General features: G+C 33.9%; 1 protein-coding gene across 6 annotated transcripts; it reads right to left on the reverse strand.

Annotated features, from left to right (window-relative positions):
* Positions 1-1,957: 1,957 nt before the first annotated feature.
* Positions 1,958-15,816, reverse strand: LOC136210883 (uncharacterized). Of its 6 annotated transcripts, XM_066002310.1 has the most exons (27): positions 15,288-15,816; positions 15,100-15,201; positions 14,830-15,011; positions 14,331-14,604; positions 14,185-14,252; positions 13,970-14,039; positions 13,483-13,839; positions 13,077-13,156; positions 12,914-12,965; positions 12,229-12,382; positions 11,999-12,086; positions 11,052-11,154; positions 10,821-10,911; positions 10,471-10,568; positions 8,319-8,501; positions 7,822-8,070; positions 6,615-6,710; positions 6,421-6,515; positions 6,246-6,309; positions 6,077-6,164; positions 5,902-5,975; positions 4,003-4,155; positions 3,801-3,874; positions 3,366-3,472; positions 3,038-3,156; positions 2,741-2,818; positions 1,958-2,507 (listed from the first exon to the last, which is right to left on the reverse strand). In XM_066002310.1, the coding sequence occupies exons 1-27, from the start codon at positions 15,480-15,482 to the stop codon at positions 2,301-2,303; spliced, it is 3,501 nt and encodes a 1,166-aa protein (XP_065858382.1). In that variant the 5' UTR covers positions 15,483-15,816; the 3' UTR covers positions 1,958-2,300. The 6 variants fall into 6 exon arrangements, 4 of the variants coding, with proteins under 4 accessions (XP_065858382.1, XP_065858386.1, XP_065858384.1 ...); XM_066002314.1 differs by lacking the exons at positions 14,830-15,011; positions 15,100-15,201; positions 15,288-15,816 and having other exon boundaries at positions 1,959-2,507; positions 14,185-14,221; positions 14,331-14,431; XR_010678246.1 differs by lacking the exons at positions 1,958-2,507; positions 2,741-2,818; positions 3,038-3,156 and having other exon boundaries at positions 3,730-3,874.
* Between the last annotated feature and the right edge of the window lie 4,913 nt (positions 15,817-20,729).

Genomic DNA, 20,729 nt, shown 5'->3' on the forward strand with positions numbered 1-20,729 from the left:
GCCAGAGTCTGGTGTTATAAACCTGGACACCTATTATAAACCTAGAAACACATGCCAGAGTTTGGTGTTATAAACCTGGACACCTATAAACCTACACACATGCCAGAACTTAGGCACTTGTAAATCTAGAAACACATGTCAGAGTCTGGTGTTATAAACTTAGGCACCTCTAAATCTAGACATCTGTAACATGCATCTGGTGTTATAAACCTAAACACCTATGATATGCCAGAGACGGTGTTGGAATTTGATTAATGGTGACATGCCAAAGTCTAAGATAGCAGAAAAACTAATTGCAAATATTAAGAAGATAATCTAAGATACAGAAGAAATCACATGTCGCATATCAATTTAAGACAGAGAAGATGACATAAGGTGCATTCCACATGCGAAAGTCTGGTGTTATAAACCTAGACACCTGTTATAAACGTGGACACCTATAAACCTATACACATACCATAACTTAGACACCTGTAAATCTAAAAACACATGTCAGAGTCTGGTGTTATAAACTTAGACACCTCTAAATCTAGACACATACACATGTGATATGTCAGAGTCTGATGTTGGAATTTGATTGATGGTAACATGTTTAAACTTAAAGAATGGTGATTAAGTTAGGATAAGTGTCGCCTGACAGTCCAAAAGTAAGATCTCGGGTCTCGACATGGTGGATAATAGTTCATTGTCATGTGTTGTCTTTGTTTGCTCAGTGATTTGCCCACTTATTCATGCAATAATTTGGATATAAAATGAATAGTATATCAAACAATAATTACTCCCAACAAAGATTAAGGTATTTGTTCTTTCATCACATAGCATTTGATTTTTAGGACAGAATTATACAGCTTGATTATGAAGTTTGTTCATTTCCACTTTTAGTGAAGTGGGGTAGTCTTATTTATTTTGATTCTATTGTTATGTTTTTTCTTCTTAGTTTCTTATACATCATTTAGGTGTCTCTCAATTTTGAAGGCTTATATAATATCCTTTATTAAAATCATGATTATATGTTTAGAATAAAAGTAGTTTACAAACATCAGTTAGACGCAATAGTTTTTACCTAAAAAAGAGGAGAAATTTATATTACAAAACAAACAAAGATGGTATTAGACATTAAAAACAAGCAAGTAGGGGTAAATTCAAATGTACTTTTAAAAAAATTATATTATAAAAATTGTAAGAAACATTTTTCTCTCAAAATGTTAATAATTATATTGTATGAAAAAATTGCTATAATTAATATACAATAATACATAATTAAATTAAATGTATCAATACTGAATATAAAAAAAAATAAGTGTTTCATTGAAACAGAATTTAGTTTAATCAAGAGTATATGACGTTGCGATATAATATAGTTTAAACTTTTTTTACTTGTTTATAACCATATTTTAATATAGATAAAAATGCCTAAACTTTTTTGACTTGTTTATAATCATAACTTACTATAGATAAAAAAAAAATAACTAATACACCCTCAGCTCCCTAAATTGTCTGACTCATGAATTTCAAAAAGTTACAACTAACGCTTTTAACTTACGCTTTTAACTTGTTTATTTGGAACAAATACGTTCCAAACCCAAAAATAAAAAAAACATTCAACATAACATTATAGCAAAAATAAAAAATGTCTAAAATATTTATTGTTACATCTAACTAATCCGCTAATACATAAACAAAAGAGCAAAAAAAACTTCCAAAATCACAGATATTAAGATTATTTATTCCAAATAAGCAAGTTAAAGAACTTAGTTGTAACTTTTTAAAATTTAAAGATCAATTGCAGTTTTTGAACAACTTAGGAGGCTAGGAATGTATTAGCCCGAATAAAAACGTACTCAATTTTATTCAACGCATCAGTTTTTTTAAAATTCTGTAATGGATTTATATCAATTCGAACTTCAATATTACAATAATAATGTAAAATTCAAGAAGTTTTATGTAAACAAATAAAATCTAAACAATAATAATGTAAATATAGTTTAAGAGCAATGAATGTAATATTTTATTTTTGTTTTTTGTTTCCTTGACAAAAAGACTTAAATGACTTCTTGTCGTCAATAATTTCCACTATAAAGCTGCTACTTTATCGAATGTCTTAATTGCACATCACACTACCAAATATTTTACACATACAGATCAAAGATTAAGCACGTCAATTCTGCAAAAACATGCAGTGAGGCATGCAAGAGCCATTCATATTGAGCTCATCATTTGAGGACCTGTTAATTTTGAGCATTCTATTCTATTCTATAGCCTCTGCCCTCGATTTCCGAAGCGAATGATAAATATGTCATTCATTTTAAGCTATTCCTCAACTTCTCAAATTTTTGTGCAATTGCTTGATGATTCTTGCTCTCATATACTTGAATGAGTGAATGTATTGCCTTGGATATCACTTGCTTCTTCTGATTTTCACTAGCATTCCCAGCCTCAGCCCTGCTACTCACCTCCCCAAGCGAGGAGCATATAACCTTTAGCCACTCCTCCAAATATGGAGCTTTCTGCACGACGACACACACATGGATGAATGTAAATCTTTCAAGTTCCACAAAAGAGCTAAGGGAACTGTTAAGCATATTGTAATTTGAGAAATCGCCCAAAATATTTTACTTAACAATATGCGTCAAGCTTCATGCAATTTTTAACAGGATCATTATGGGCAAGGAAGAGTCATTTATCAGCAAGGAAGAAACTTCTCTACTTTTTTCCACCGTTATTACTGATATAAAATTACCTTCACAAGAAAATCTCTCAAAGGTTGGTGATCAGTGCTCCAAGCAAGGCTAAGCACATGCAACATGGTTGATGTTATCTGTCACAAGAACAAGCAAATGTGAAAAAAATTGTCAGCATAAAAAAGAAGGCATTTTTCCACTGTCACTTAAAGAACAAACGTGCCTACAAGAAAACTATTGCAATCACTTAGAATATAAGTGGAAGAGCAGTTTTTTTGTTGAAATATGTCAGAACTCCAGAGAAAAAAGAAAGATGATTTAGCATGCTATAAAAGAAAAAGATGCAGGAGCTTGACCTGCTTATCGAGTGCAACCCTGTATCTGAAACTTGATGGTGTCGCCATTTGGTCTGATCCTGAATTTTCAATTAGATGCTCAAGACCTTGGACAACATCTGAAAAGGATTTACCATAATCTACATTGGAAAAAGAGTAAAAATTAATGGATCAGTTTAGCATCTTAAAGAACTATAACTCGATAAGCACCGTGCATGCTTCAAGGAAGTAATTAGAATTGTCAGTGCATACAAAGTTCTACCAAACAGTAAAAGCTATGACAATGTTCTGTGACAAGAGTAACCATAACCATCATGACAACTACAACAGGGGTTAAGGCTCTACTTACCAAGTACTGAGGCAGGCACAGCCAAAGCAGCAGCAGCTTGTATCCTGATTTTGAAGTTTGAAGAATCACGTAGTAATAGCAGAAGAATACTAAAAACAGAAGGGGCCCTGCCAGAAAATATTTGCATAATAATATAAGTTGAAATCAAGATATCCCAAAGGACTAGTAAGCATTTGGGCATGACTATTACACAAGTTTATCGGAACAGCAATGAGAATTAACATGCCACGTCAATCCATAAAGCCATAATAGGTAACGGAAAAATGTCAAAATTGGAATGGATATTCATTCAGCCAATCACATGACAAGATGAAGATACAACCAATCACATGAAGAGATGAAAAAGAATAACCATAACATGTACCAGCATTCCATATTCCTACTACACGGGAGTGATATAACATTAACTGTAAGAAAAAGGCCCTTCTTCAGTACCAGTCCATCTCTTGCAGTCTTAATGTCTCATTCAAAAATAGATTGCTCAGTGCATGACAAACATTCCATTGGACCTGTTAATCATATATTAATGATTCAGTAGAGAGCATTATGGAACTTAGATTCCAGTACAAATGAAATTGTGTTCCATCAAAGCCCAAAGGAGAATTTTGTTAGATATTGAATAATTGAGACAGAATACCTTAACATTCCCAGTTGTTACACAAGAAAGGAACGCCTGAACTGTTCTTTCCAGCAGGCATTTACCCAGAGGAGCAGGCTTAGCATGCGTATTGGAATTGGATCTCATGAATCTTGAAAGGTTTCCAAGAGCTCGCACAGCATTTGATTTGATCTGATGATAGAAAAGAAAAAGACCCGCAGAAGAAATGAAATTAGGCTCAAAACTATCTATGAAAAGCTATTAAAAATCTAAAACCCTCAATGCAAGCAAAAAGTGATCCATGAAATACACACCAGCTGAAACTCCAAATTTTAACATTATCAGGCAAGGGATTGCTATAATAGATATCATACAATTGAATTGTCTGTGCGCCACGCAAAACCACGAATAATATGAACACGTCATCAGACTCTTGAAAGATCCATGTATTGGACATGAAGATGATTAGTTAGATAAATCAAATTTAACTTAAACTTATCACCTAGAAAAGCTCAACTGTCATGATAAACTGTCCAGAGATGTTTTATTGTGCAACTAGCAATAAGAATGGAAATAAAACTTGATATCCTGACAGTTGCTATTGTTTCATTGCTTCTTGATCATTCCCTTTTCTACATCATCCGACAGCACAAGCACCTTCTCCACCCCTGCTTCTTTCCTTCTTGACTTGCTAATACATATTTGCCATTGGAAGTCTAGAAACCATTATGTAATATATTGATATGAATCTATGAAGCACTGATATTTCTAAGAGGTCAACGTACGCGTATCCAATACTCCGAGGATGGGGATACGGCAAGGATACGTAATGGCTAGGAAGTATCCCTTTTTGTTTCTTTTTTAATTAGGGGATACTTCGGGGATACTTTTCATAATTAATTAGTTAAATTATAGGGGGTTTTTTAAAAATATAACGATTATATAACAAATTAAATAAAGTAATATCAATCCACCACCCATTAACAAATTAAAAAACTTTAAAAATATAAGGATTATATGACTTATTAGTTAATATTATAGATGTTATTTGCGGTTTTATAACGACTTATGAGCTATGAAGCACGGACTCTTCCTCGGGGTCGCCGTGGCCGTGTCGGACTCGCTGGACTCGGGGACTCGGCGAGACACGGCGGTGACATGGGACTCGGCAGTGACACGGTAGGGACTCGGCGGGACTCGGCTAATGATGAAAATATGTAAAAGTTTAGGGTTTTTTTAAATCTTTTAAAACCTATGGTTCAATTACAAAATTTGACAAAAAAAAAAAACTAAACTACATCTAATTCTCACCTATGTATCACGATTATAAACGCTTAGGGCTTCTTTCTCTTCCTTCTTCGATTTGTTTTGCGATTTTCTCCTGTGGTTTCATCTTCTTTCTTGTTGTTGTCTTGTCTGATTTCATCCGCACCAAAATCCTTGCGATTAGAGAATGACTTATTTGTGATTTAGCAAGTTTTTTTATATATTTTATATCTAATTTATATATATAATTAATTATATAAAATTTGCCATGTCTCGCTGCACCCGAGTCAGTGCTTCATAGCTTATGAGTGTTATTTGTGGTTTTATAATGACTTTATGAATGTAATTTGTGGTTTATATATTTATGTATCTTTTAAATTTTTCATCACAAATGATATATATTATTAATTATATATAAAATTTTCCGTATCCCCGCCATACCCGTATCTCATATTTTTTAGAAATGCCCCGTACGCGTACCCGTATCGGTGCTTCATAGATATCAATACAATATTTTACATGCAGTAACCTATTATCAAGCACCAATATAAAGAATGAGAATATAGCATCCTATGTTGCAAACAAATTTAGCTAATCAGATCACATGTGAATGCAAAAAGAGTAAAAATGAGAAAAATCTGATAGTAACTACCCTGCTTATTACTCATTTACCTTGTCTCCATCTTTTGCTAGACGCAAAGCACACTCAACTAGAAGCTCCATTATTCGAGGGTTTGCATTCAAGTCTAGTAATAGAACGGAGAAAACCAATTACTTGAAAATCAAAAACTTTGTTATATTTACCATCAAATGAATTATAAGAACCCTCGTGATGCCTAGTTCCCACCTGTAGTGTTTTCCAAAGGAAAGTCATTGATACAATGACGCAGGGAATCGCATATGTTTGCCAAAGCCCAAGAAGCTGTTATTCGCACCTGGTATCAATAGGGTTTAATGAATATTTCGAGCTTAGCCATTTAAGACACTGTAAGATTAACTAGAAAAGCGAAAGGTACCGAAACCAAGGGATCATGAGTGTTGATCTCAACCGCGTGGATGAACTTGGCAAGAATCTCTGCACTAAAGGAAATTAAGTTCATAATTTTTCTAAGTGCAATCTTATTATACACAAATGAGTTGGCAAAGAGAGCATGTAACTGTGTAGATCATTAAACAATAAGCCAGAATCACCTGTGAGAAATTTGTGGAAAACAAGATATTACACCAATAGCTCGACAAGAAGCAGACCTAACTGATGGAGCATCATCATGTCTCGCAGCATTGATCTGTATACAATAACAAGTGTAATGCATATATTTGAATAAGATTTTGAGAGGCGGCGTCTATCTAATTGCTGGGGAAAAAACGGTTACTCAAATACTTACCAAAGAAGAAACGATGAACTCTTGTTTCTCCTTTGAGAGAGAGGTGAATACAGAAGAAGTAATGCCCGCGCAACAAGTAACTGATGCAGTTCTCACCTTCCAAATGGAAAATGGATGACAAATAGAAATTACTAATGCATGGGATGGAAAGAAAGACATACTGACATCAAAAAAAAAAAAAAATCCCACTTGATTTTCAAAATCATGATACAGTATACAAACTTTGAGCTCCATTCAGTTTTTTCTCAAATGTATTTTTCTTCTAGTTAGGTTAGAACCTACTTTTACCATGTCTGACTTTCTTACTGAATCTTCTTCACCTCCCCAAATACTGAGGATGAATCAAAGATGATATCAAAATATCTGACTTATGTAGCCTTCCAATAGATTAACAACAAAATAGACCAGCTATGCAGCTTTAGTAAAGGAAAATGGAATCCAGAAGCAAAGAAATGTAATTTCGAGGTACCTTAATTACACATGTTAAAGACTAGACAAACTAAATAATCCAGTGAAAAATACATAATGACTATTGAAGCTGAGATTTTCAAAACCAGCATGGCTTTTTAATTGGTATGAAGAGGGTCACACTCATAGGTCAGACTCAATAACCGCTTAACTGGTAAGATGCCATAAATATCTATTAAATTTGTTAGTCATCTATCATAAATGACATTTTTCCTACATAAAAAGTTATAATTAAGATACAGGCTTAAATAACAGAAAACACTAACAGACACAACAAGATAAGTTTGACTGTATTACATGCTCAAAGCAGCACTAGAAAAGAGGAAACTCAAGTTGTCTTACTGAAATAAGTAGAGTGATCGGACCTTTGTATATTTCAAGCTTAAATGCTATTTACTTTAACTCAAGACTTTTGCTAAATAAATGCACAAAACCAATTGAAAATTTTTAAAAGCTCTTTGGTATTTCGTTTTTAACCAATGACCAGGTCAAATAAGTCATCAGGTGCCCAGATAGATTGGAAGGGTTAGTGCAGGGTCTTTCTAAAACATATTTAAGAGTCACACAGCCAGTTGCCAGGGCAACCAGCCAAGTTGGGCCATGTCTGAAAAGCTCAGTTAGAGCTAGAGACAGAAATTTGGAGCATGAATAATGATGGCAACAATTTCTTGAAGAAAAATACATAATAACATATCACAGAACATAATTGTTCAAAGAAAACAATCCAAATCCAACCAACCATGGAAGAAGTATGAAACAGTATTAAGGGTAGGTGCTTCTCTATTGCTGTGGACCAATGCTCACTTCCTGATTCAAATGCTTTTGGTTCTTCTTTGTTGTCTTCTGCACTCTCTGCTTCATATGATGGAGCTGACGATACTTTCTTCGTCCTTATGCAATCAGATATGAATGGTACATCCAATAATTTATCATCTAGATCTTCAGTTCCTCTAAATCCGGATAATGCACGTAGACACTCATCCAAAACCTGAAAGGGGAAAAGAATGAACTACTTCAGAGTCAGGGATAGCTGGAACCTGGGTGACAGAAGAACATCAAATAGACTAGCAATTGTATTATCTTTTGATTACAGAAGTAGCATTCGTTCATGAAAGGGAAGGGGGAGGGGAATGTTTTTTCCTAACATAGATTTTCACTTTAATCAAAGCAGGTCATTCTGAAGTATGTGGAATGTATTGTTGGAATTTGGGAAAATCAAAAGATAAAAGGATATACCTTGATTGCTGCAGTTATGACTTTTTCGCCAGCAAACCCAACACCCTCACCTGCATGACACTTCCATGATCTTGCATGAATTTCTGGAGTTGCAGCCCTCAAAATTTTGAAGAATATAGAAGAAACTTGTTCCCAACACGAAACTGCTATACTTGGGTGGTTGTGTATCAATGCTCTAAGGGCCTGGATCACATGATTTCTGATGTAAATGATAGGTAGTGACAAAAGATGGTTATGGTTGAAATATCTAAGATGCATTCTGATTTTTTTACATAACAAGATTGTGTATCGCTATCTCTAAAACTACAATATTAAACATTAAATTGGAGTTTGGTAATATAATTGATACAAGGATTACTTAGGATATTCTGAGAATAGCTTATTGTTAAATCGAGATTCGACTCGTGACTCAAAATCTCATTTTGCGAATCGGGACTCGTGAATCGAATTGTAAGATTCGGATCAAATTCAAAATGCTATAAAAAAATAAAATATTAACCATATTTAACTTTAAATATTAGTCCAATCCAAAAATGCAATTTTAATATCAAAATAGAAATTATATCAAGTTATAAAAGAAAGTAGAGACATGCAGAACATAGAAAATAGAAAGAACAGAGAGTAGAAGAAGATCATAACAAATAAATAGAAAAGAAGAGGGAAGGTTTTGGAATTTGTAAAGTGAAGAGTCATCTGATTGAAACTATTTGTGTTTCACAACTTCCGTACGTTTTTTTGTTTTTGTAAAGTGAATAGTCATCTTCTTCTGCTGTAAGTTTTTGAGTTGTTAAAAATTGAATTTTTTCAATTTTAATATGGTGGCCTGAATCAACCGAATCGGGTGACTCGGCCGATTCATGAAGCTTCCTAGTCGTACCATAGATACGACTCGAATTCTTCATGAATACGAGTCGCAATTCTAACAACTATATCTAATACCCATGTTATAGTTGGTTAATGTCCACAAAATGAGCATAGTATTGTACTAATAGATCCAGAATGGTATAGTCTTTGAATTGAGAAATGATTGATGAGCTGCTTCTTAGATTTTGAATGGTATACTCTTTCGTCTTCTTTGATTTAGAGTCTTCAAGTCTGTTTGAGAGAGTACAAGGGTTTCTCAAGACAGACAGATATAGAGAGAATAATGAGAGGGAAAAAAAACTCTTGGAACTTGAGGAATTTTGGGTGTAATTTCTTTTTATGGGACTAGGATAGAGGAAAAAAACACTTAGTGGAGCCGTAAACAGGTCAGACTTGTCTATCTCAACATTTCAGCAACAAGTTCCTTGTAGGGTTTCTGATAAGAAGTGTTTTTGTGTTATAAACTGTGTTGCACAGAAACTTTGATGTTGAAGCATTTCCACATTCGAAAAAAGAAACTCTCTAAAACTTGTATACTTTTCAGATCACTTATCTGTAATTTAAGAAAATTAGAAACTCATTTCTCAAAATAAAATGCATTCCCAGAAGCAGATCAGCGCATTAACCAATCTCTTAATTAGTTTATGATGCGCTGATCACTTTGCACTAAATCCCTCATCTTTTCTGGATCATCTTCCTTAAGCTCTCAAAATGGAAAAACCCTTTATTTCCTTCTTATGTACTCCCTCCGTTCCACTTTATAAGTCATTCTAGCAAGTGAGTTTTTTTTCCCAGATATAAGTCGTTTTAGTTTTCCAAGAATTTTTAGTTAAGTTTTTCGGTCCAAGCATTACATTTTTATCTTGGTCCATGTGTTTTTTAACATTCCAAGGCTTATTCCCCAACCATTACACGAGAGAGATTTCTTTTTAGTTAACCAATGTAAATTCATTAATTTGACTCTATATTAATTGTATTTCTTAATTTGTGTGAAAAAACCCTAGAATGACTTATATAATGGAATGGAGGGAGTAACTTTTAGGTAGTTCTTTTCATTTTATATGTACAAAAAATTTACTATTTACACTTTTCCCCACAATAAATACCGTTTCTTAGTGTCCATTTCTGTGTTAGTTCCCATTTCCACTACAACGTAGATTACAAACATGATAAACTAAAGCATTTTCAATGATAAAGTCAAATTTAGGAGCCAAAGTCGGAAATAGAAATAAGTTTAAGAGGCTGCAAATTTATCCATCAAATGCATATACCTTTATCACAATATTACCTGGAGAGACTCCACGCATATTGTTGAGTTTGTTAGGTTCTCAGAATGTTGAAATAGCATAGAAATAACACCAGACCTCTTTTCGGCCTCATTAAGACCTGGAAAATGGCTTCAAATAAATTACAAAGGTCAAATTAGATTGAAGCATGAAATTGAATATACACACAAATACAAGCATAAAGAGAGAGAACTAAGTCCATGTCAAACAACACAGCATTACATATTCAACAATAAGGAGTGGGCACACACTTTTCGTGATTATAAGTAAGAAGCCAAGGTTGTCTCAAATCTTTCTGAACCAAATGATATAATGATAGAGAACTCAAAAGATATACGATAACAAAACTCACCTACTGACATCTCCTCTGATAGCATTTGTTTGATATGTTGTGATGGAGGTAACTTGGATAGAGCTGCAGTCAAACAATTAATAGTAGTAGCCTGCACATAGAGTTGTTAAAAAAAAACAATAATAAGATAAGAGTTATATAACCCAACTCCAAATATTCCTACCCTCCAAGAAAGAAGGATAAAAATGCAACAATTCTGAAATACCAAATTTAAGCAAATGCAAAACTAACCAGCAAAGCAGTTTGATCACTTTTGAAAGGAAAGCCATTTTTGGTCCTTGATAATAAAGATGTAACTACAGTTGGCAACAATTCCTCAGGCATTCTTGAATATCTGTTAGATGATCAAATGTCACCCCAAAATACAGCAGTAAGTATAAACACAGTTTGCCAAGATGCAAGAAAAAAAAATAACGCAGGGTAGGATAACATGCAGATCTAATAAACTACATGAGAACATATCATAGCCCAGAATCCCTGTTCACTAACGTCAAAAATTTCTAACACAATCAGAAATAGTTCCAAATCCAAACTATAAATAATTTTCAAAAGACCTCAAATTTTGAAAGAAAGCCCAAGAAATGAATTCCTAAAAGAAGCATCCAGCAAATAGTTGCAACCAAGACTCTGCTTAACCTGATTCCCCTTTATTTTCTTTGTCAACTAATATAAAACAAAAGTCTGCAGATAATCCAAATAGATTACCCCAAAAAGTTTCAAAAGGTAAACTAACCTATATTAGCTTGCCATCAACTAAAAGTCTAATGCTAATACCCCACTAATCACAGTATAATGCTATCAAGAAGAAAACATATTTTATACATTTATAGTGTAATGCCCCCCTCCCCCCCCCCCCCCCCCGACTGAATGAGGATCATTACACTGCCAGTCATACAATTGGCGAATTGACTTAATAATTGAGAATTTCATCTATATCATCAATTTTAATTAAATGTTTGTAAGGATGTGTGCAATGACCAAAATTATAGATTTATAGACAATGTGACTAACAACAATATTTTAGAACTCCACAAAATAATAGCCATGCCAGAGAGTTGAACAAAGGTAATAAGAATAATAATGCCACATCAGTACAAGGGACGTTTCATAGCTACCCATATGAAAACTAAATATAAAGATTATGAGACATTCTTTTTGAGAGAGAGATTGATTCGTACGGTGTAGATGCTATTAAGAGCATGAGAATCTTGAACAAGGATGGTAGCATTCTGCTATAAGTTTCATGCTGAATCAAGTAAAGAACGCCTGCAGTAGAAGTTATAGGAGCACATGTCATATACCAACTGCCAAGTAATAAACAGGAAACATTAAATAAAAATTAGAAGTGAGCATACTTGGTAATAGGACCATGATAACTAAAAAGCATAGCAAAATTACTTTTAAGTACCAGTATGAAGTTGCATCAATATACTTCCAAGGGAACTTGAAAGTGCCATAAAAGATCCCCATCTTGTAGATTCCTTGTACTCTGCTACCTGCAGAAAAACAGATGAAGGCCCATCTAGCATAACTGCCAGAGTTGAGGCAGATGCCATCCGCACCTAGACACCACAAAGTAATTAGAATAATTGAGAAGGATCAATGGCACAAATAATCATGTACACAACTTATAACTAAAACAAGTGAGAAGTCCCAGAAATAAAAAGGAAGCATCAATTAGCCACATGATATAAAAATAGACAACCCATAACAAGTGTAAATTATTTCAAACACCAGCAATAAAATTACCAGAAAAAAAATAATAGACATAATTACCTGAGGAAAAAGATTTTGTTAAGAAAGGGACTTTATGTCCTCTCACATTATTGATTATCAATGAGAGGGGCTATTTTTGCTACTAAAGAAAGAAAGGAAAGAAATAGCATAATCGGCAGTCACCAGAGTATCAATGTATAGTTGTAAAAGGACATACATTTAAGCAAGCAGTTAAATAAGGATTTAAAAAAAAAAAAACTACTTTTTCTATTTCCTAATTTCTATCCAACTCCGTTAGATGGAATCTTAAGGGCCCCGAAGGGGTAGGTGCACTCTTCCTGCAATACATGGTAATTTGAAATGTATAATTGGAGTACCTTCAAATATGGATCAAATAGCAAGCATGTCATGAGAGTTGCTTCAGATTTCCTGCAAACAAGCAAATGAGATGAGTCAAGAGAAAAAATGAGAGTTCATATAGAAAACCAAAGAGCATAATGAATTGACCATATGATCAGCGAGAACTGGAAAGAGCTATACCTTGGTTGGAGCACATCATTAGTCGGCAAAAGCATTGTCCAGTGGGTGGTAAATGATTTGGGATCAGCTTGACAAAGATCCTTATCACAAAATAAAAACACAGAATAGTGTCAACATAAGGATTTGTACCAAGCAAGCATGACATCTAGTGAGCGAGGATAAGGATTTGCAACCAGCTACCTAGAACTTTTTTCCTTTTTAAGACTGAACTTTTCAAACCTACCGGGTGTAACAAACAAGGGTCATCTCTCAATTAAGTTTACAGAAGGAAAAAAAAAGGGTAACACAAGAAGCAAAACTAGACAAAGATCAAGGCGAACTGGATTTAGATATCAGAATTCAATCCAAGAGTAGAAACATGTGAATTAAACCTAAATCTACAATGCAAGGATAAAAAATGCTATACCTGTATGCAACGGATAGCAGCGACTCTGACCTTAGAGCTTTGAATAGTATCAGTGTCTTTCCCCATCCCATCACTGTCACTGCAATCGGAATCTGATGATGCAAAATCAGATTCACTATCAGAGATACTGAGAAAATCCAGAGATTTTGGCTGCTCTGAATTTATAGTATCCTTTTTGCGCAAGTGCGGAGGCCTATATGGAGCATGGTCTTTTTTCGTAGGTTCTTTTAAAGTCAACTTTAGGTGGTTTGCACTGAGCTCATTCTCCTTCAATCCCCCGGTTGGAAAAGTACGCCGTGGCTTATTGCTAAGGCCATAAGTAAATAACACACGCAATGTTGCCACAAAACCAGAGACCTATAAAAGTGCATGTATAAAATGAAGTATATAACTAAATACATCACATTGTAAAAGGCCAAGACCCAAATATATAGCAGTAAATTGCTCTTGCACATAAATTAGGAGGAAAAAAAAGGGATTAACGTACCTGTTCAAGAAGGGAACCTTTGGGGTCCATAAGAACCAGGTGCAGAGTATTAAGAAGAGAAGCCAAAAACCTAGCAAATAGAAGTTCCAACAACACATTCAATAGTCAAATGCAAGAGCTATGCATAAATCAAAGCATTGATACAGACTGTATTAAAGTTGGTAGTTTAGATGTGTTTGCATAATATTCTAGAATTGAGGAGAAAATTTTGGTACCTGGTCATAGCAAGGTCTTCAACAAGTAAGTTTTTAGCTGCCAAGACATCCATAAACTTCCTAAGCACCTATACAAATTAAAATAATTTAAGGGACTTGTTACTAAGGAAACCATCATATAGGAAAAGGAAAATAAGCATGCATACCTCAATTGTAGATTGCCAAATGTCTGCAGGAGAACAAGAACCAAATCTTATGAAAGCTTCCCCAAGCATACTAAATATCACGGTCAGAACATCCCATAAACTGCTGTACTCGGACAACCTCTTTCCAGATACAGTTACAGACCTTGGGCTGCAACTCGCACAAGATGAGTTAACTAACTGTGCATGACAGAATTCCCCAATACCAAGAAGGAATTTCACAAATTCAATGTTTTCTGATAGAGAAAATTTCTGGTGATTTATGTCGACAATATGCCTGGTATTTCAAAAAAAAAACAGAAAGATGAACTTCAAGGAAATGGTACCTGACATGGTTAAAAAAAAAGAGCTACTAAAACAGAAACCGAAAAAAACAGGCCCCAAAATTCCTAACCATCCTTACTTTTTGTATTGTTGTATGTTCACTAATCGAGTGGAAAGCATTGGCTAAGTCATTGGATAAAACAAAATAGTGAAAGAGATAGAGTAAGAGAGAACAGACCTCAATGTTTCTAAGCATTCCACGGCAGCTTTTACAGTAGAAGCATTTGGAGCATCGACAGTTGCAGCAGCCGCTTTGGGGAGGAAAAATTGCAGTAGAGTGGAGGAGTAATCGAGTAGAAGTGTCCAAGAAGACGAATTTAGTTGAAGAGAAACACCTCGACATTTGCATATCTCATTCATCTAGAAATAGAGATAACGAAAAACATTAGAACGATATAAACTCCAATGATATGATTAAAACGAAAAAACAAGGTTGGCAAAGTAGTACCAAGGAGGAAATGTGAGAAAAAGTTTGATACAAATCTCGTGCAGGTACATTTTGAGAGGAATTAGAAACCAATTCCATCAGGAATAACAAATCAGATGTGACCTGATAAAACCAATCTGAATTAGCATAGACAAATGAACAAATAATCATATTTTCATGTGCAGTAACAAGTAGAAGTTAGATAGTACCTCATGTGGAGGAAGGTCGGCAGCGGAGTATATCAGAGAGCGAGAATGGGAGAAGATGACATTATGGAGAAGAAGTGGGATTGACTTCGAATCTGACTTGGGACTAGCCGTTAGGGTTTCGTCCCTCAGCGTGAGAAATGCCGTTCTCCATGTTCTTACATTTGAGGACGATGAGGATGAGGATGATGCGGCCATTCCACCATCCGTCACTCAAATTCCGGAACCAGTCAAGCAATACTTCAACATTCACGGATTAACAGTTTCATCTAGAATCCAATTCATTTGTTTGACAGACTTCCACTTCACGAGCTCACAAGTGAACAGGTTTGCAATTCCATCTCAGAAGAGTAGCATAACTGCAATTAGATTTCCGGATTAAAAACAAACTACACAACAATATGAATTGCAATAGGAAAGTATGGAGCTTCTATGCCAACAGCAGCATTGGAAGATAGATCGTAGTTGTTAGTTGGAGGAGGAGTTGCTTCTGCTGCGCCTGTTAGCGGGTTCAGAGCAGAGATGGACTAACAGTGTGAGCTAGTGAGGCTTTTCCTTTGGAACTTTCAAGGTCTGCGTCCCAAACCCAGTCCAAGAAGCCTTGGACCATGCCCTATGTGGGCTTTGATCATTACGTCATCTTATTTTTTGGTGAATTAAGCATCAAAATCAATTTTGTGTAAATTGAAGTTTTGATATCAATTGAATTTGTTAAATTTTGACAAATTGATCCAAATACAGAATAAGGTGCAAAAATACTCTAATATTTACAATCAAGAGCAAAATGGTGCAATTTTACACTAAGATTGGTGGTCAATAGCAATTCTACTCCTAATGTTGTCATGTACAGATAACTAAGGAGAATAAACTCTAAATAATAGGCATAAGGATATATACTAACATGGTTAACATATTCCTATTTGTTGTTTGCTGCTGTTGTTAGCTGTATGTTGTTGCTGATAGGCGGTAAACAGTGACGAACACAAGATTGCTCGGTTGGGGGGGACGATTTTACACGTGGTGTGTAAAAAAAATTGCTAAATCGGTGTCTACTAGAAAAAAAAATCGGATTTAAAGAAGGCCTAATAGGTGAAAAAAATTAGAACTTTATATTTAAGAAATGCCTAACATACAAACAAAAAATTGGAAATTTGGATTTAACGAGTGCCTAAGAGGTCAAAAAAAATTAGAAATTTGAACTTAGAGAGAGTCTAACATTCCCAAAAAAAAATTGAAATTTTGGATTTAAAGATGACTTAATGGGACCTGAGCCAATTTTGAGATACTAATACAGCACCCGAGCTAAATTTTTTGGAAATAGGGGGGCCGGAATCACCACAATCTTAAAATTTGTGGAGATAGAGGGCCTGAAACCACTCGTGGCCATGGTGGTTCAGGCGGTCAGAAATGCATGGCCCCCCCGGGACCCTGTCTTCGCCCCTGGCGGTAAATATTAGATTTTTTTTCTAAAAGCAGTTGTTTCGAAATTTTACCAAACATTTTTTTTATCTCCTATTTAGAATTAAAAGGTAAAAGGTGGTTTCGAAAAATGAAACCAAATGGACACTAAATAAATAATTCATTATACTTTTAAATGTTTTCAACAAGTTTCACTTCTATTTCTTCACAGTTTTTTATTCTGTTCTTTTGTGAGACATCGCTTTAGATTCGTAGGCGTTTGTGGGTTACATCAATCTGACATATCCAGTCATGTTCGATGTCGTTTAAAATCGGGTATGACATTTCTGATTTCAATAACACACTTTAAATTTATTGTACTGATTGGAAGATCAGATAACGCAATATCATCGATATATATTATAACGTCATATATATATATATATATATATCAACTTTATAATAATAATTGGAGAAATTGTACTATATATATTCAATATATCACCTCATTCGTATATCAGATCAATATTTTAAAATCACGTCCTAATCTAGGATTTATTTTTTAGAGTATAAAATTTATATTGCAGTCTAAAACTTTATATAAATAATTAACTAAAACTACCTAATTAATTAATTATATAATATTAAATTATTGATATAGATAGAGTAAATCTCTCTAAAAACAAAGGCATACCCTCAATTATAGATTGAGTACTGTGGGCCAAAATGCAGCAATTAGATAATTTTATCAATGTATGCATATATTTTATTAAAAAAAACAATTAGGTTTCTATTTCACAAAGAATTTCGTTTATTTGTCGTTTCTCCATGTCCATTAATACTAGGGATACCGAGGGTATCCGGCACTATCTGATTCTAATGGAACTATTTATATACTTAATATAAAAGAGTATGAGACGGGTATATAATCAAAACCATCACCAGTAACGGGTATGGAGATACTCTTTATGGTACCCGATATCCGTTATCCACCATAAATCTTTTATATATTAAAAAATATTATTAGTTTTTAGATGTAAGATGTGAGATTTAAACCTAATTTTTTGTTCTTCAACCATTGAGTGATATCATTAAGCTACTTTATTCTTATTGATTAAGACATAATTTGTTAAAATTTGAGTTGAACTATTTATTAAATTTCTACTTTGTTAAATTTGTATGTGTTGATTCTTAACGGATAAAGGCCGCGCGCATGAGATGCAAAAATTCATTAGGGTAGTGGGATGAATATAGATAATTAAAAATAAAAGGATAAAAGTTTGGGATTGACACTACCTGCGGATATCCTAATACTTTTTTTTTTAGGCAAAAAGCATTATTAGACCCCGATCTTTTATTTTTTGGTTCATTAAGCCCTTGATCTTATATTTGGATATATTAAAGTCCTGATCATTTATTTTTTGTCTCATTAAGTCCTTGACAATGAAAAAAAATTAATTTTGAACATGGAATTCGGTAAACAGACTGTTATTCATTGCACCTGCATTCGAAATTTGTATTTTTTCACAATTTGTAAGCAGTTTTGGATATGTAATGTGACTGTAGAAAAACTGTAAAAACCTTAATTCAAACTGCAAAAATATTTTTTTTTAATAATTTTAAATATAGCTGAAGTTAAATAAACGTATTTTTAACAGAATTGGATGTTCATAACTTACTAATTTAGTCATAAAGGGTTTAATGAGACCAGAAATAAATGATCAAGGATTTAATATATCTAAATAAAAGATTAAGGGCTCCATGAACTAAAAAATGAAAGATCGGGATCTAATGATACTTTTTATTTTTATTTTTTTAATATCGAATTCAATTTGAGTTGATGGGGGCCAAGCTTATAATAAAATAAGAAATAAAATGCTTTTCTTTTTTGGAAGAAAATGTTTTCTTTATAAAAGAAAAAGGAGGCCATATATTATTTATTTAACAATTTTACATGATTAAGGAAATTGCCTGGATTAATTATTATAAGATATTTAATCCACTTAATTATATAAAAATGAAATCATTTATAAACAGTATTAAAATACAACAGAAACGTCCAAGCTAATCAATTTAATTTGGATGATAAATCATAGACATAGATATATATTGATTGATATTTGTCTTTATCATTCCATGAAGTAAAGAAAAATAAATAATACTAGTCTTTGTCAAGGCCATTTCTAGCTGCAAATCATGATTGTTCTTTTCCGGAAAATAATAATAACAATTAAATTTGCCCAGTGTGTGATGGTTGTATGTCATTTTTATGAGCCGCCGGGTGTAGGTGCCAAAAAATTCCCAACTATTTTTTTTGGAATTCTCTAAAACCGCCCGTAAAAATATTAAGGTGAAATGGGGATGCAAAACCGTCCCTGCCCTGCCCCGTTGTCACCCCTATACCGAACTGCACCACAAGCTAACCCACGAAACTTAAATCTCCTACTCACACTCATACCTAACCCTACAATATCTCCCGCCACGAATTAGTTGGATGGTGTAATATGGAAGTTGAGGGAAGTTGGGAATAGGTTAGTAGTAGTTAGTGGAAGTTATGGAGGTTATACACTTGTCAATTTATGGTGAAAATCTGAGAAAAAAAATAAGAGGTTTTGGGTTTGATTAATTACCTTAAAATGTCATCACAAATGCTATAAATAGAGCTTTAATTCTTCACTAATACTCATCCATTCAACACATCAAACCCCTACCCAAAAGCTTCAATGTTTAGTTCTTTGTTTTTTATTTTTCAAGTTCTTAGTTCTAATTTCCTTTTTCTAGCTCTTTTAGCTTCAAGTCGAATCTTTAATAGCTTCTTTTCAAGTTCTTTTTATTTGATTTAGCATTCTTAACCCTAAAGTTCGTAATTCCTTAGTTACAATTGCATTCCAAATTAATTTTTCCAACTTTTGTTATAATTCATCCAGTTATTTTTCAAACCCGATTTTGTCTATTTAAAGTATGTTTTAGCCTTCGATCCCTTCTAAATATTTGTTCCTAACTTCTTGAAGTTCAATTTGGCCTTTTGATTCGCTCAATTACGTGTTCGGAAACCCCATTTACAAGCCAGTCTTTACACCTCAAATCGTTTTAGACATTTTATTTCGAGCTTTTAGCAAATTCGTCTAGTGCTATTCCAAACCCATTTCCATCTATTTAAATTCCATTTTAGCCTTTGATCCCTTCTAAACATTTGTTTTTTACTTCCTGAAGTTAAATTTAGCATTTTACTTTACTTAATTTCGTGTTCGTAAGCACTCATACGGTCCCTCCGAAGTTGAAGGTTAAATCCGTCACATACTTGTTTACTACAAGTCATAAATTTTTTAGATCAATTCTGCTCTTGCCAACCGACCGTGGTGCTCCGAGGACTTCAAGACGACACCAAATTCAACATATAGTCGAGATAGTTATTGTGGCTCCGAGTTTGTCATTGAATTTTAATTTTTATTGTTATTTCATTTCAATTATGTATTGATTTGTTTTTCTAATTCAATTGATATATTTATATGTTTAGTATAGAAATATTTCAATTGTAATCAATTTCATTTTTTTACTTGGAACTGATAAGCCCAAAATATACATAATTTAGCATATATAAATGTGTTTGATTTCGTGTAAATTATGTGTTCATTACTTTATTTTGAAAAGATTTCACGTGGGTATTCGATGTTTGTGTGCAAGGTATTAATTATTTGGACAAAGTTAAATAGGAGCAAAAATTGATTAAAATTGAGTGAGAAATCAAGATTTCAACCTAAATCACGTCCGAGAATCGAAAGTCACGTCTGAGAATTTGAATCGCATCACCAAAAGAGGAAAAGAAAGTTTACGTCACTGCCGAGATTTTTAGAATCTCGACAGGGACACGCGTAGAACATGTTGCGCGCCCCTCTCTCCCCTTTCCATCCTTGTCGCAGACTAGATTCCTGAATCTCGTCAGTGACAGCGAGCAGTTTATGTATTTCTCCATGTTTATTTTTCCAAACGATGCATCCTTTCATCCGGATCAAGGCAACTCTTCACCAACGGACACGTCTCTCCAGC

Source organism: Euphorbia lathyris, chromosome 1, assembly GCF_963576675.1.
Source record: "Euphorbia lathyris chromosome 1, ddEupLath1.1, whole genome shotgun sequence".
Classification (NCBI taxonomy): domain Eukaryota; kingdom Viridiplantae; phylum Streptophyta; class Magnoliopsida; order Malpighiales; family Euphorbiaceae; genus Euphorbia; species Euphorbia lathyris.